General features: G+C 45.2%; 1 protein-coding gene across 2 annotated transcripts in view; it reads left to right on the top strand.

Moving 5' to 3' along the window:
• Positions 1-1,224: 1,224 nt before the first annotated feature.
• Positions 1,225-16,324, top strand: part of GSS (glutathione synthetase) — a 26,532-nt gene continuing 11,432 nt past the window's right edge. The window contains exons 1-6 of one of the 2 annotated variants that reach the window (XM_012804125.1): positions 1,225-1,263; positions 3,953-4,089; positions 9,864-10,009; positions 14,304-14,379; positions 14,659-14,798; positions 15,516-15,632. In XM_012804125.1, coding sequence (XP_012659579.1) covers positions 3,961-4,089; positions 9,864-10,009; positions 14,304-14,379; positions 14,659-14,798; positions 15,516-15,632 — 608 coding nt within the window. In that variant the 5' untranslated portion in view covers positions 1,225-1,263; positions 3,953-3,960. Of the gene's footprint in view, positions 1,264-1,293; positions 1,311-3,952; positions 4,090-9,863; positions 10,010-14,303; positions 14,380-14,658; positions 14,799-15,515; positions 15,633-16,324 lie in introns of those variants that run through there. The other variant, XM_003788119.2, reaches the window with a different exon arrangement.

The raw sequence follows: 16,324 nt of genomic DNA, 5'->3' as shown, positions 1-16,324 counted from the left end.
AGAAGTACCTGAAACATCCTAAGCTTTTGCTTTATTTTGGTTTCCTTCTCTACTTCCCTACCCAACCTATTTCCATCATTCATCAAGTATTATTGAGCATCTACTGTGTGGTAGGCACCATATGGCATCCAAGGCTGCCTCTCCAAGACTGAGCTCAAACATCCTGCTCCAACATTCAGGCCCTTCCTCATTATCTACTACACTGAACTCCTCACTGTCTGTAAAGCAAGCCAAGCAGCTCTCACAATTATATGCCTTTACTGCTTTGGTTCCTGCTGCTTGGAACACTGTCCCGTCCCAGTCTCACCTCCACCCCTACCTCCTTCATTGCCTATTCATTCCTATCCATCCTTCAAAGCTCCCAAAGCCTCTCCCTGATTCCTCCAGAAAAATACTGTTTGCTGCCTACCTTCTTAATTAGACTAAAAGCAAGACTGCGTCTTACTCATGGTTAATTCCCTAGGACCCAACCTGATTGATTCCATTTAACTAAAACTCATATCCTCCGGCTCTTCAGATTTTGAACATCCCATTACAACCCAGAAACAGTTAAGTTATTAAGAGCAGCCAAATGCTGACTGAGATGGGGGTAGGGATCACAAATATGCGTATTTTTAAAACTGTCCCAGATCCTGATGCAAGTGGTTTCGGAGATTTAAGGAAGCACTAGGTCACCCTGAAAATTCCTGGAAAAATGAAAGTTTTTTCCTTTCCCCCCTAAGGCTTACTCTTCTGTCCCAGGTAAGAAAAATCTGGGACCTGGCAGGCTAGGAAACAAAGCATAGGTTCCAAAATTAGCTCAGCCGCTAACGTGCTATGGGACTCCACCCTCTCTATGGTCTCTATTACAACGCCTACCACCACCCTTGCACCTGTGTGTCCCTGAGGTTGTGACTATCCCACTCTCTGAGCCTCAGTTTCCCCGTCCTTCTCATTGGACGCCGCCAGGCCTGAAGCTCTATTAGCTACGGTGTGCATACCCGTAGCTTCCAGCCAACCCAGTCGGTCCTCTCCCCTCCTTCCCAAAGTTTCATCCGCTAAGGTGCAACCCACGCACCCCTATGCCAAGGCCGCCCGCACACGGACTGCCCCTTCCCGGCCACCGTCCAGCTCCCCGGGCAAGGCTCGCCTTCTCCGCCCTGCTCTTTAAGCAGAACGGCGACGGTCCGCGCAGGCGCACTGGGTCGCGTTGCGATCCCACCCACCGAGCCTGGGTAACGGCGCGAGGGACCTGAGTGCTGCGCGCGGCTGGACGGCGGACAAGTAGGTTGGGGCATGGCAACGGCGGCCGGCGTGGGTCATGATTCCTTGTGAGGAAAGACTTGAGGGAGGGGTCTGCAGAGCGATCGGAACCCGGAGGCTGGGAATGCTTGTGGCTCAAACCTGTCGCACCCATGGGGCAACTGGTGTCCAGTGAGGGGGTTGGGCTAGTTTGTGTGGACATCAGATTTTCTAGATCTCTTGCTTCTTGATCGGGCTGACGTTGGGGACACCTTGCCAGTGAGGGTAGAACCTGAGTTAAAGAAACAGCGGGAGCGATTAGATCCAAACTTTGTCCAGGTGGGAGCGAAGGGGCCGGTGAGACAGGCCTGGGCAGGCAAGGGCCCCAGGCAGGCACTGGCCTCGCCCTAAGGATTAAAGTCCTGCCAGTTTCCCGTGGGCGTCTGAAGGCTTTCGTCTGTCATTCATTCATAGTTCATTCGTTAGCGTTCATTGAATACAGCTCTAGGCGCCAGTCACAGGCAGAAAAGTGATGAAGACAAGCACTGTCTCACAATACAGGGATAAGTAATGGGCTATAGAAGCCCTGGGCGTAGGGAACAAAACGAAATAGTGAACGCTGGGGAGGAGTGGTGGAGAGTGTTCCAAAGCGAAAACCGCACGTGCCAAGACCTGGAAGGGACAGAGGCTGGTGTATTCCGCTCACTGATTCAGAGGTCATTCATACCTCTGAATCTTAGTGCTCAGAGAAGAGATGATCGTGACCCAGGCTAGGAAGTGGTGAGGCAAAGAAATGAAGGAATTCAAAGTACTGTATATAATTAGGCAGCAGAATCCATAGGATGGGGTGGGGGGAGTGGAATGTAAGAAAGAAGTACTGCATACCAGGGCGGGGTTCATCAGAAGAGAAGCCGGATTTGTGGGGAGATGACCAATTCTACTCTGGTTCGGTGGGGACTCCCAGGAAGCAATAGGATATTCTAGTTTGAAGGTAGATACTGCTGTGAAGATACAGTATTTGAGTATCATCAGCAAAACAGAAATAAAGCCACAAGAAGATGGGAGACTAGAATAAGAAAAACGAAGGGCTCAGTATTTTTCATAGTCTTATTCTTCTTTCTATCCCAGTACCCAACCAAGAGCCTGGCATTAAGGCATACCAGTGTTAACCAACTAAACAAAAGGCCATCAGTAGACAAAGATGTTGAAATTTCATAGTTGTGAAGAGATAGGGGCCAATAGAGGGTTTCATCTCTTTATTTTCGAAGTAATGGGTTCTTGTCCTGGCTGTGCCACCAGGCTATGTGATTTCTAGCAAGTCTTGTCCACCTGTAAAGTGAGAACAGCCCAAAAAAGGTCTCATGTACAGAGCTCCAAACAGTGCTGAGAAATTTCACACAGCTTTTTCTCATTTAATCCACATGGCACCCTTACTTAAAAAGGGAAATAATATTATTATAGACTCAAACCCAGGTCTGCTTGACTCTAGAACTAAGACTACCCTCATCTATTTCTCACCCAACAGGGATATTGTTAGGACCCTCTTGAGATCACATGCTCATTCTTTCAAAGCATTGTGCTGAGGCTGGCAGACTTTCATGATTGTACTAGCACCAGTGCTGTCATTCTAAGAGGGGGACAGAGTTGAATGTGATGGAGGCTACCTATCATTGTCTAACTCTTTCGCTGGGGACCACTGAGTTGAGCAGCCACATTTTGTTCTTAAAATTAAACAACAATGGAGAAGAACAAAATTAGTGATTGGTATTTCCAGATTTTTATCAGGTCATAAACCCCTGAGGCCAGCTGCAAAATGAATGAGCATCAACGGGTGGGTTGGTATACTTCCATGTGTCACTGGGCAACTAGTCTGACTTCCTGGACATGTGGGTGTCAGTTATTCCCATCCTACTATTGTAATTTCTCAAAATATTTTCTGTCTTTTGGTGCTCTGATAATAGCTGTCCATACATAGAATGTAATAATTTCCTGCTTCTGGCTAGTATGAGGGAGAAGTTCACCCTATCTGCATGTCATGGTATTCCCCAAATTTATTTATTTATAATTTATTTGAGATTTGCTGACCTGAATTATTAGAACTAGAAGAGAAATTCATAATCTACTGCAGTGATACCCATCCCAGGAAAGCTTGTTAAAAATATAGACCCTAAATCCTTCCCTTTCTTTAGACTTCTTGAACTCAAATGTCTGGAGTGGGACCAAGGAATCTGTGTTCTTTGGTCCCCAGAATGTTCAGCCAGGTTTGGAAATCACTGACCAACCCCCAGTCCCCTGCTTCACAGGTAGGAAATCTGTAACCCTGGAAGGAGAAGGAACTTACTCTGATCATATCTGATTTTTTAGTGCCAGTTTCTCTAATGAAGGGCACTAGGCTAGGAGTCCTGAGATATGAGTTCAAGTCCAGGCTTCATCACTCATTACTTGGGGCAAGTCATTTCACCGCTTTGAGCCTATGCTTCCATACTATGAGAATAATGCCATTATATTGGGAATCAAAAGAGAAAGTGACAATGGAAATGCTTTGTCAAGCTTTCTGTTTTGTGCACATTGAAGTTGTTAAAGGCTGTAACCAGCCAGTGTTTACTCCCGTGCACCACACTGTCCTTTCCAACAGATGTTAGGGTCCCACAGTGTTGGGCTGGTCAACTGTTTCAGTAGCTACGGGGCCCCAGGCCCTCTCACCAAGCACTCCTTTCTCCTCCTGTCACAGGTGTTGGGATGGCGACCAGCTGGGAGAGCCTCTTGCAGGATGAGCAGCAGCTGGAGGAGCTGGCACGACAGGCTGTGGACCGGGCCCTGGCTGAAGGAGTGTTACTGAGAACCTCACAGGAGCCCAGCTCCTCGGATGTAAGCCCCCTGCCCCTCCCCACAGCATTAACCACACTGTTCTGGCTCCCACTGCCTACTGTCTGGCCCGTACCAAGCCAGGGGCAGCTCCATTACATGAGAGACCACATCTCTTTTGAATTATTTTTCTCAATCACTAAACTGATTTCTACAAGTAGCATAATCAAATTTAAATGTGGGCTTTGAAGTCTTACTTCAGCAAGTCACCCTTATAGTTTCTTTAAAAATAAAAAAGGAAGAATAGGATCAACTTCATTGGGTTGATAAGAGAATTAGAAGATAATTCACTTAAAGCACTTTGCCCCATGAGCTCCCTAATCATACTGCCTTCTCTATAATTGGTTCGTGACATAGCCTTTTAGGTCTTTGTGCATTTATATACATACGTACATTTATAGGTATATATAGAAATACGTAGTTTTTTTAAAAATTGGATTGTGTATATTATCTTATGATGTGTTTTTGTTTTCCATCCAATAGTTTGTCTTAGAACTCTTTCTAATGCCTTCCATTAGGGTCAGCTTCATGCTGATGCATAGTATTCCAGGTGTGGATATATCACGGTTTAACTTTCCTTTAGCTATTTAGGTGATTTTTAGGGACCATACACATACATGCCTATTTGGGTACTTAGGTGAGTTTTCTCTAGGCTTAATATATAAAAGTAGAACTAGTGAGTCAAAACCATAACTTTTTAAAATCTCATACTTTAAATGTTTTTTCTTTTTCTTTCTTTTTTTTTTTTTTTTCGAGCCAGAGTCACATTCTGTTGCCCAGGTTAGAGTGCTGTCATCATACCTCACAGCAACCTCAAACTCCTGGGCTCAAGTGATCCTCCTGTGTCAGCCTCCCAAATAACTGAGACTACCAGTACCCATTACAATGCCCAACTAATTTTTTCTATTTTTATTTTTAATTAATTAATTTTTTGAGACAGAGTCTCAAGCTGTGGTCCTGGGTAGAGTGCTGTGGTGGCATCACAGCTCACAGCAACCTCCAGCTCCTGGGCTTAAGTGATTCTCTTGCCTCAGCCTCCCAAGCAGCTGGGACTACAGGCACCCATTACAATGTCCAGCTATTTTTTGGTTGTAGTTGTCATTGTTGTTTGGCAAGCCCAGGCTGGATTCGAATCTGCCAGCTCTGGTGTATGTGACTGGCTCCTTAGCAGCTTGAGCTATAGGCGCCAATCCATTTTTTCTATTTTTAGTAGACACAGGTGTCACTCTTGTTCAGGCTAGTCAAGTGATCCTCCTACCTTGGCCTTTCAGAGTGCTAGGGTTACAGGTATGAGCCACTGTGTCTGGCCTTAACCAGATTATTTTTAAAAAGTCAGAGGCAACATTAATTAAAAAAAAAAAAAACTCATGAAGGCGGGGCACGGTAGCTCATGCCTGTAATCCTAGCACTCTGGGAGGCTGAGGGGTAGATTGCCTAAGCTCACAGGTTCAAGACCAGCCTGAGCCAGAGTAAGACCCCAACTCTAAAAATAGCCAGGTGGGCACCTGTAGTCCCAGTGACTTGGGAGGCTGAGACAAGAGAATCACTTGAGCCCAAGAGTTTGAGGTTGCTGTGAGCTATGATGCCACTGCTCTCTACCAAGGAGACAAAGTAAGACTCTAGCAACCCAACTCCAACTTATTTTGAAAAATTAGATCATGGGTGGCACCAAAGGAGTAGGGTGCTGACCCCATATGCTGGAGGTGGCGAGTTCAAACCCAGCCCCGGGCAAAAATTGCAAAAAAAAAAAAAAAAAAAAATGAGATCATCTGGCAACTCTGGTTCATTTTTCTTACATGGCAGTGATTGACTAGAGCAGAGTTTTGGGCTGCCATCTTTAGATAAGAAGCAAGTTCTTCTATTTGCCACAATTCCCATCTCTCCCTATTATTGTTTCCTTGAGTCAAAGCAGAATTTTATTGTCATGCATATGTTATAGTTTTTTAAAATAGTAGAACAATGTTATTCTATATTTATGTCTCTATCAAAAGTATGTTTCAGCCTTTTGCCTGTGGACAGCAGAAGACAGCTATGTACTATTGATCCTAAATTCAGGAAAGCATAGAGTCCTGAGGACAAAGGCAGAAGGAAGTCTTAGCAGAAAAACTCTCTGAGAGTCTTTTAGACCAGATGGAACTTGTTGGGGAAGGCAGAGTTCTGAGATTAAAAGCCAAGGAAACGCCCCCTGTAGTCATATACATGTACTCATGGTATTAGGTCATCCCTTACATAGTCTGTAATGATTCCCGTTGTAACTCATAAAGGCTTCAGGCTGAATTAACCTTATTCTTACAAATACTTTTCCTCAGTTTTATCTTAAAATAGATACTGAGACTAGGCTTGGTGGCATGCCTCTAGTCCCAACTACTCAGGAGGCTAAGGCAGGATGCTCACTTGAGCCCATTTATGTCTGAGATGAAGATACCTGTGGCAGATAATGGTAACAACTGTGAAAGGCACTGGACTCTAGCCTGGGGCAACATATCAAGACCACATCTCTGAAAAAAAAAAAAAAGATGCTGAGAAAATGCTGAGGAGGGTAATTTGGGTGTTAGCTAGCAAAATTTAAAATGGATTTATGTAACATTTACAGTTTTTTAAAATTTTTATTTCTTTTATTTAAAACAAATGCTTTTTTAGAGATGGGATCTCATTCTGTTGCTCAGGCTGGAATGCAGTGGTATAGTCATAGCTCACAATAGTCTTGAATTCCTGGACTCAAGCTATCCTTCTGGCTCAGCCTCCCAAGTAGCTGGGACTACAGGCACATGCCACCATGCTTGGCTAATTTTCTAAATTTTTTTTTAGAAATAGGATCTTATTATATTGCTCTGGCTGGTCTTGAACCCCTGGGCTCAAGGGATCCTGCCTCAGGCTCTCAAAGTGCTGGGATTACAGATATGAGCCATCTTGCCTGCCTGCATGTTTACGTTTAGAAATTTAGAATTTAGGGCAGTGCCTGTGCCTCAGTGGTCAGGGCACTGGCCCCATATACCAAGGGTGTCGGGTTCAAACCCAGCCCTGGCCAAACTGCAACAAAAAAATAGCCGGGCGTTGTGGCAGGCACCTGTAGTGTTCCAGCTACTTGGAAGGCTGAGGCAAGAGAATCTCCTAAGCCCAGGAGTTGGAGGTTGCTGTGAGCTGTGTGAAGCCATGACACTGTACCCAGGGCGATAGAGTAAGACTCTGTCTCTACAAAAAAAAAAAAAAAAGAAAGATATTTAGAATTTATGGGCTTTCTCATACACAAAATACCTAGAATACATATCCTAGGATACCCACTGAAGCACTGATGGTAATAGGGAAAAAAGCACCTAAATATCGATATAAGGCTAGATTCAATAAATTAGGGCATAACCAAAAAATGAAATACTATATAGCCATTAAAAAGAATGTGAGTGGCCAAGGGTATTGGCTCACACCTATAATCCTAGCAATCTGGGAGGCGAAGGCAAGAAGATTGCTTGAGATCAGAAGTTTGAGACCAGCCTGGGCAAGAGAAAGACCTTGTCTCTACGAAAAATACAAAAATTAACTAGGCATATTGGCACATGCCTATAGTCCCAGCTATTCAGGAGGCTGAGCCAGGAGGATTGCTGGAGCCCAGGAGCAGTAAGCTATGATGACACCATGGCACTCTAAGCCAGGCAACAGAGCAAGACTCTGGCTCAAAAAAGACTGCTCCATTTGAATGTATAAGGAAATATTTAGAAATCTAGGGAAAGAACAATGTATATATAACATAATGTGTATGTTAAAAGAGAAACTATGTATGTATACATGGATGTCAGTATAAAGATGTCTGGAAGGATGGGTGAGGCAGTAGTCTACCATTTGCCTCTGGGGAGGAGAACTGGGTGACTGGAGCGAGAATGGAAGTGAAACATACTTCTGATTATGTATTCTATGTCTCTTTTGAATTTTGTATTGTGTGTGTGTATTATCTATTCAAAATAATACTATTCCAAAAATAAATATACAAATGCCAAGTTCTTTTTTTTTTTTTTTTTGATACAGTCTCACCCTGGGTAGAGTGCCGTGGGGTCATGGTTCACAGCAACCTCTAACTCTTGGGCTTAAGCAATTCTGTTGCCTCTACCTCCTGAATAGCTGAGACCACAGGCGCCTGCCAGGACAGCTGGCTAGTTTTTCTTTTTCTTTTCTTTTTTTTTTTTGAGACAGAGTCTCAAGCTGTTGTCCTAGATAGTAGAGTGCTGTGGCATCACAGCTTACAGCAACCTCCAGTTCTTGGGTTTAAGCGATTCTCTTGTCTCAGCCTCCCAAGTAGCTGGGACTATAGGCACCTGCCACAATGCTCGGCTATTTTTTTTTTTCTTGTCAATGTTGTTTGGTGGCCGAGGCTGGATTTGAACCCACCAATTCCAGTGTGTGTGGCTGGCACCCTAGCCTCTTGAGCTACAGAAGCTGAGCCTAGTTTTTCTATTTTTAGTAGAGATAGGGTCTCACTCTTGCTCAGGCTGGTCTTGAATTCCTGAGCTCAAGCAATCTACCTGCCTTAGCCTGTCAGAGTGCTAGGAAATGCCAAGTTCTAACACCATAAACTACCAAGTTCTAACTACCATAGTACCATAATGGCAAACTGATATGAACTAAAGGTTAAACTCAGGAATGCTTCATAATACAAGTCACAAGGCCATCTTATCATCTGTGAGCCAAGTTCTAGTTCATTTTTTGTTGAGAATCTCAGAATGTATTTCCCTCTTCTAAAAACAGTATCCTAGATGGCCTTTGGGTTTCTTGGCTATTTGTTAAAGTCCAAAGAATCCAGAATCCCGCTGAATTCTAGGCCTGTTAACCTGAGTCACCATCTCTAACATTGGGGGGAACCACTCGTGACCTCCTGTCTTCTACTCCGGAGGTCATAGTTTACTTCTGATGCAGCCCTACAAGCAGGACTCTTCCTCTGCCCAATCAAAAGGCAGAGGACTGGGGTGTGAGCTCCTGACACTTGGAGGGACTTGAGCTTGAACATTAACCAGCTAGGAGCTCATGTGTGTTTGTGTGTGTGTGTGTTGTTTAGTAACCATCCTGGTTCAAATCCCAGCATCACTTACCAGCTGAATATAATTTTGGACCTATCTGTTTTAGGTCTCTTATCTGTTAAGTGTGGATAATAATAGTATCTTCCTCACAGGATTATATGATTAACCCATGTAAAGCATTTAAAATAGTGCCCTGCATATAGTATGTGTTCAATAATGTTTTGTGGCTTCTTCTCTCTTTTTGTTTTTTTAAGAGATAGGGTCTTGCTCTATCTTTCAGGCTAGAGTAGTGGCATGATCATAGCTCACAGCTGCTTTGAATTTCTGGGTTCAAAGGATTCTCCCACAGCCTCTCTAGTAGCTAGGACTATAAGTACACACCACCATACTCAGCCGATTCATTTCTTTTCTTTCTTTTTTTTTTTAAGAAACAGGGTCTTGGTATGGTGCCCAGGCACTGGTCTCAAACTTCTGGCCTTAACTCATCTTTCCACCTTGGTCTCCCAAAGTGCTGGGATTATAGGCATGACCCATCATGCCCAGCTACTTCTCATTCTCTTAATTGTAGAGGTAGAATATCATAGAATCTGTAAGTTCTCTTTAAATACCTTCTTCCCCTCTCATCCCTCCCAAGGTAACCACTAATCTGTAGTCGGTGTGTCCTCAGTAAATGTAGGCCAGACATACCATGGGGTTATCAAGGGGGTTGTGTTTGCAGGAAGACAACCCATTCACGGGTGCTCTACCTCTGCCCCATTCTCTCTCCTTGATCAGGTGGTGAGCTATGCTCCATTCACGCTCTTCCCCTCAGTGGTCCCTGGTGCCCTGATGGAGCAAGCCTATGCTGTGCAGATGGACTTCAACCTGCTAGTGGATGCTGTCAGCCAGAATGCTGCCTTCCTGCAGCAAACGCTCTCCAGGTACCAGGTGGTGAAGCATGGGGAGCCAGGAGCTGCTAAAACCAAGGGTTGAGATGACTGGGGAGCCAGGAGGTGTTGCCGTGTCAGTTGATTTGGTGGGATACAGGACAGGGAAAAGAAAAACTAGTAGGAGTCAAGAAAGCTGTGTCTGCCACTTATTTACATGGCCTCAAGCAAGTCCCTTTCCTTTTCTGAGCTTCAGTTTCTTCATCTGAAAAATGGAGAGATTGGCTTAAATCTAAGGTCCCTTTCATTGTTGACTTTCTGTGAGATGTGACCCTCCTGCTTTGAAGATTGATATATCCATTTGTACTTAGAGAAAGTCAGCCTTATTTTCAATGAAAACAGAGGATAAGAATGGTTATTTGGTTTAAATTCAGATGTCCTACTTCTTCTGTGCAGTCGCCTTCTCTTGTCACCTCAGGCCTCTCATCTTTGGGTGGGATGGGGTCCAGACTGGGCCACACCAATACTTTGTTTTAGAATTAAATATATATAAAAGTTTTATACACACATACATACTAGTGTATATATACCATACAGGTTGAGCATCCCTAATCCAAAATCCAAAATTTTTTGAGCACCAATATGCCACCACAAGTGGAAAATTCCACACCTGACATTATGTGACAGGTCATAGTCAAAATAGTCAAAACTTTGTTTCGTGCACAAAATTTATTAAAAATAGTGTGTAGGCTGGGCACCTATAGCTCAACCGGCTAAGGCGCCAGCCACGTACACCTAAGGTGGCAGGTTCGAATCCCCAGCCCGGACCCGCCAAGCAACAATGACGGCTGCAACCAAAAAATAGCCGGGCGTTGTGGTGGGCGCCTGTGGTCCCAGCTACTTGGGAGGCGGAGGCAGGAGACTTGCTTGAGCCCAGGAGTTGGAGGTTGCTGTGAGCTATAATGCCACGGCACTCTACCCAGGGGGACAGCTTGAGGCTCTTTCTCAAAAAAAAAAAAAAAATAGTGTGTAAAATTACCTAAAGACTATGTATTATATATAAGATGACTATGAAGCACAAATGAATTTTGTATTTAGACTTGGGTCACATCTCTAAGATATCTCATTATGAATATGCAAATATTCCAAAATCCAAAACACTTCTGTTCCTAAGCATTTTGGATAACGGATACTCAACCTGTAATTATGTGTCTTTGATTAATATTTCAAGAATAACTAGATTATTTTGCTAGAGACCAAATCTTTATTTTTTTTTTGGCCAGGGCTAGGTTTGAACCCACCACCTCTGGTATATGGGGCCAGCACCCTACTCCTTTGAGCCACAGGCACTGCCCTGAGACCAAATCTTTTTATAAGTGCACCTTGGTGTGAGGTAAATATAAGAAGGAATCCTAATATTAAGAAGTTTGGAAACTATTGAATTGCAGCCCCAAACCCAGTGAGTCACGAATGTGAGGATCTAACTACCGCCTTTCCCCCAAATCTTTCTCAGAATGGGCCCAGCTTTGTGCCTGCAAATCTGCATTTTGGGAAATAGGAATAGCCTCGTTTAAGACCTTTACCCTAATGATGCAGTTATGTGAGAGACCTTCCCAGGGCCCATCTCTGCAACCCCTCCCCTCCCTGTGCCTCTCTCCTCTCAGCACACAAACCCAAGCTGTTAAGGGAGAAGGGCCCCAGGGCACATGAAGTGAAACACCTCTTCAGAAAAAGGAAAATGTGTCCCAACTTCTCTGAAGGCTGAAGCCCAGCTGGGGACTCTCCTCTTCCCCAAGGGCTGGCATGAGAGAGCTCACCTTTGGGAGAGAGCTGGCTGGGGAACAGAGGAACTTCAGATCAAACTTGAGCTACTTGGCTTCCCCATCCCCACTCCCACCCCACCCCCATGCTGGTGTGCTGCGGGGTCCCTGTGACAAGGTGAGCCTGAGCGGGTATACAGAATGTAGCCTGAATCTTGAGAGACGGCAAGTGTGGTGCTAATTACCTGGGGATTCCTCTTACTGTGCCTCTTCCTGAGTCGCCATAAAACCATACTGGATGGGCTAGGCGCCTGTGGCTCAAGCAGCTAAGGCGCCAGCTACATACACCTAAGGTGGCGGGTTCGAATCCCCAGCCCGGGCCCGCCAAACAACAATGATGGCTGCAACCAAAAAATGGCCAGGTGCTGTGGCAGTCGCCTGTAGTCCCAGCTACTTGGGAGGCTGAGGCAGGAGACTCGCTTCAGCCCAGGAGTTGGATGTTGCTGTGAGCGTGATGCCATGGCACTCTACCCAGGGGGATAGCTTGAGGCTCCGTCTCAAAAAAAAAAAAAACATACTGGATGGGCCCCACCACGTGTTACATGTGATGATGAGCCAGCTACAGACAAGACCCCCATCCTCACTCAGCTTATAGTCAAAACCAATCATCACATAAATAAAATGAAAAATTGTAACAGCAATCAGTGCTATAAAGGGGAGGGCCACAGCTCTATGACAGCACAGAGCAGGGATTTCTGACCCAGACAAGGAAGGCTTCCCTGAGGAAATCACATCATATGAGGACTAGCTGAAGGAAAAAAAAAAATTTATTTAGCTTGGGTCAGAAAAATCCAATTGGTGCACAGGGCGTAAGTACTGTCTCTTAATCTCCCCAAATTTGGGTTTTTAGAGACAGAGTCTGGCTTTTTTGCCCTGTTAGAGTGCAGTGGCGTCATCATAGTTCATTGCAACCTCAAACTTCTGGGCTTAAGCAGTCCTGCCTCAGGTTCCCCAGTAACTGGGACTAAAGCCATGTGTCCCCACACATGGCTAATTTTTTCAATTTTTAGTAGAGACAGGAGTTGGCTTTTGCTCAGGCTGGTCTTAAAATCCTGACCTCAAATGATCCTTCTACCTTTGCCTCCTAGAGTATTAGGATTATAGGCACAAGCCACCATACCCAGCCTGCTGTTTTCTAATCTCTAAAGGCTGTCATAGGGGAAGAGAAGATGACTTGTCCTGGGCGGTCCCAGAGTGTAAGAGAAGCTATGGAGAGTAAATGTTAGTTTAACCAGAAAGCTTACCAACCATCAAAACTATTCAAGTATAAAAAAGTTACAGCATGTGCCATTTTTGAGTTCTTCTTGGGATCAGACACTGTTCAGTGCTTTGAATGTAATATCTCATTTACTCATTTACTTTTTTTTTTTTTGAGACAGAGCCTCAAGCTGTCCCCCTGGGTAGAGTGCTGTGGCATCACAGCTCACAGCAACCTCCATCTCCTAGGCTCAAGCAAATCTCCTGCCTCCGCCTCCCAAGTATCTGGGACCACAGGTGCCTGCCACAACGCCTGGCTATTTTTTGGTTGCAGCCATCATTGTTGTTTGGTGGGCTCGGGCTGGATTCGAACCCGCCACCTTAGGTGTATATGGCTGGCACCTTAGCCACGTGAGCCACAGGCGCCAAGCCTATCTCATTTACTTTTTACCACAACTCTACAATATAAACATAATTATTTTTCTCTTCATTTTACAGATGAGCAAACTGAGACACAGAGGGCAAAATGATTCCCTGAGGTTGCCTAGTGATAGGTGGTAGAGGCAGGATTTGAACCAAGGTCATCTGGCTATAGAGCTGGATTCTTTTTTCTTTCTTTCTTTCTTTTCCTTTTTTTTTTTTGAGGCACAGTCTCACTATGTTGCCCTCAGTAGAGAGCTGTGGCATCACAGCTCACAGCAACCTCAAACTCTTGTCTTAAGTGATTCTCTTGCCTCAGCCTCCGAAGTAGGTGGGACTACAGGTGCCTGCCACAATGCCCAGCTATTTTTGGTTGCAGTTGTCATTGTTGTTCAGCAGGCCCAGGCTGGGCTCGAACCTGCCAGCCTCAGAGTATATGTGGCCTGCACCCTACTTACTGAGCTATGGGCGCCACCTAGAGCTGGATTCTTTTTTTTTTGAAACAGAGTCTCACCATGTCGCCCTCAGTAGAGTGCTGTAACATCACAGCTCACAGCAACCTCAAATTCCTGGGCTCAAGTGATTCTCTTGCCTCACCTTCCCAAGTAGCTGGGACTACAGGTGCCCGCCATAATATCCAGCTATTTTTTGTTGCAATTGTCATTGTTGGTTAGCTGGCCCAGGTCAGATTTGAACCTGCCACCTTTGGTGTACGTAGCTGGTGCTGTAACCACTGTGCTATGGGCACTGAGCCTCAAGCTGGATTCTTAACCACTATTCTCTACCAGTTTGGGGTGAATGTTCACATTTTAGCTAATAGATACAGGATTCAGGGATCAATGAATAGGGGTGAGACTCTGATTTCTAAGGTCCCATGAAGCCTGGAAAATGTTTTCTGTTTTCTCCTCTAGCACCATCAAAAGGGATGACTTTACTGCACGTCTCTTTGATATCCACAAGCAAGTCCTGAAAGAGGGCATTGCCCAGGTAACCGTTTCCAGCCCTACCCCAATCTGGAACCCGCCCCTCCCATCTTTGTGTGTGTGTGTCTGTGTGTGTGTGTGTGTGTGTGTGTGTGTTTTCTTTTTCTTTTTTTTTTACCAGAAGAATTTGGCCCACGCCCTAAGCTCATGGGAATCTGCTTCTCACTGGATCCCACTGGGTTTGGGAGTGGTAGCTGGTGTCCATGGTACCTGTCTGCTCTGTGGCGAGGCCCCCAGGGTCAGCTCTCAGGCAGACGTCCTCAGCCTTCAGTTCTCCCCACAGACTGTGTTCCTGGGCCTGAACCGCTCAGACTACATGTTCCAGCGCAGCGCAAATGGCTGTCCAGCCCTGAAACAGATTGAAATCAACACCATCTCTGCCAGCTTCGGGGGCCTAGCCTCCCGGACCCCAGCTGTGCATCGGTGGGTCCCTTGAGTGTCCCCAGGCATACCTGTGGCATGACAGCCTGGTGGGCCTACTATCGCTGGTTGGGCTCGGTATCTACAGCTATAACTGTGCCTTCTTGGGTTCTGGGTCATATGTTTATCCCCAAGGCGCAGTTTTCACTTGCCATCAGATTCTTGATATGTCAGAGAGAAAAGGGACTTCATGACTCATCTAGTCCTGCCCCTTCATTTACAAGTTTGTGTTGCAGGCAGAGGGAACAGTATCTCTAAGAGCCTCAGGGTGACAAAGAACTTGACGTGTTTGAGGGCTTGATAGGAGGTCAGAATTCAAAGCAGAAGAGGAATGCAAGGGTTTGCATCTAAGACCCTAGTAGCATCCATTTCTAGCCAACAGTGATGCTCCAGGTTGCAATGATTTCAGAAGGTCTGCAGCAGGAATTTAGGCAGCATCTGGGGGCCCAGGGTAAGGGGCTCCACCTCACTGGGAGGCTAGGATGAGGAGGGATGGAATAAGGATCTCAGGGCTCCTCTGGGCCTGTATACCAGAGGCCAGGTTTAGGGCAGCCCAGGGTATTCAGCCTGAAGTGGATCCTCCAGGAGTGTGATGGTAAGAAGATTTTTAGTGTGTGGCTGATCCTCAGAGTGGTGTTCTTATCAGTATCTGTGAAGTCATGGGCAGCGGGGATCTTCTAGGTCCATCCAGTTATTAAAAAACCGTCTGTCTTCCAACAGACATGTTCTCAATGTCCTGAACAAGACCAAAGAAGCTGCCAAGATCCTCTCCAATAATCCCAGCAAAGGATTAGCCATGGGAATTGCCAAAGCCTGGGAGCTCTACGGCTCAGCCAAGTAAGGGTGTGAAAGAGCAGCAAGAATGTCCTGCTTTAGATTAAACATTCATGGGTGCAGCAACTTCTTTGTCTGACATCATTAGGGAATAAGAGGATTTTTCTAGGAATAGAAACTTATACTTTTAAGTGCCAAAATTATTCTAATGGAGTTTTAGGCTTCCTTAAATAAGATACTGACTATAACCCTTTCTTGTTGCCTGAAATTCACCATTGTGACTACCAGCAGTTGGATCTTGCTGTAATGCAGCAGTGCTACCTGGATTAGAGAGGCTGTTTACTGCACTAATGGCTCTAACTGCTGGGCTTTAAGTTCTCATTCATTTTTTTCATAGTTCCTATCTGCTTCCCAGTTATTAGCTCTTAATCTTTACTGCTGTCAGTGTGCTTGAATTTTGAATCCTCCACTCCCACCTGCATATGCCCCTTCTGATTTGCCGTGGTTTGGGAAAGCAAATGATCCAGGTTGTTATGATCATGTCTAAAGAGTATGAGGGCCCCTTTGATGAGGAAGTGTGTAAGCTTTGACTTGGGAATTTTAAGGTGTCCATTTTAACTGCTTAGAGCAGTGGTTCTCAACCTGTGGGGCACAACCCACAGGAACTGTATCAAAGGGCCACGGCATTAGGAAGGTTGAGAACTACTGGCTTAGAGGCATTTTTTGCTTCCTTTCTATTTCTTTTTTTTTTTTTT

This window comes from Otolemur garnettii, unplaced genomic scaffold (assembly GCF_000181295.1).
Source record: "Otolemur garnettii isolate 467f Iridium unplaced genomic scaffold, OtoGar3 scaffold00025, whole genome shotgun sequence".
Classification (NCBI taxonomy): Eukaryota; Metazoa; Chordata; class Mammalia; order Primates; family Galagidae; genus Otolemur; species Otolemur garnettii.
Note: the sequence above shows the minus strand (reverse complement) of the source record. Positions and strands in the feature narration are given on the sequence as shown.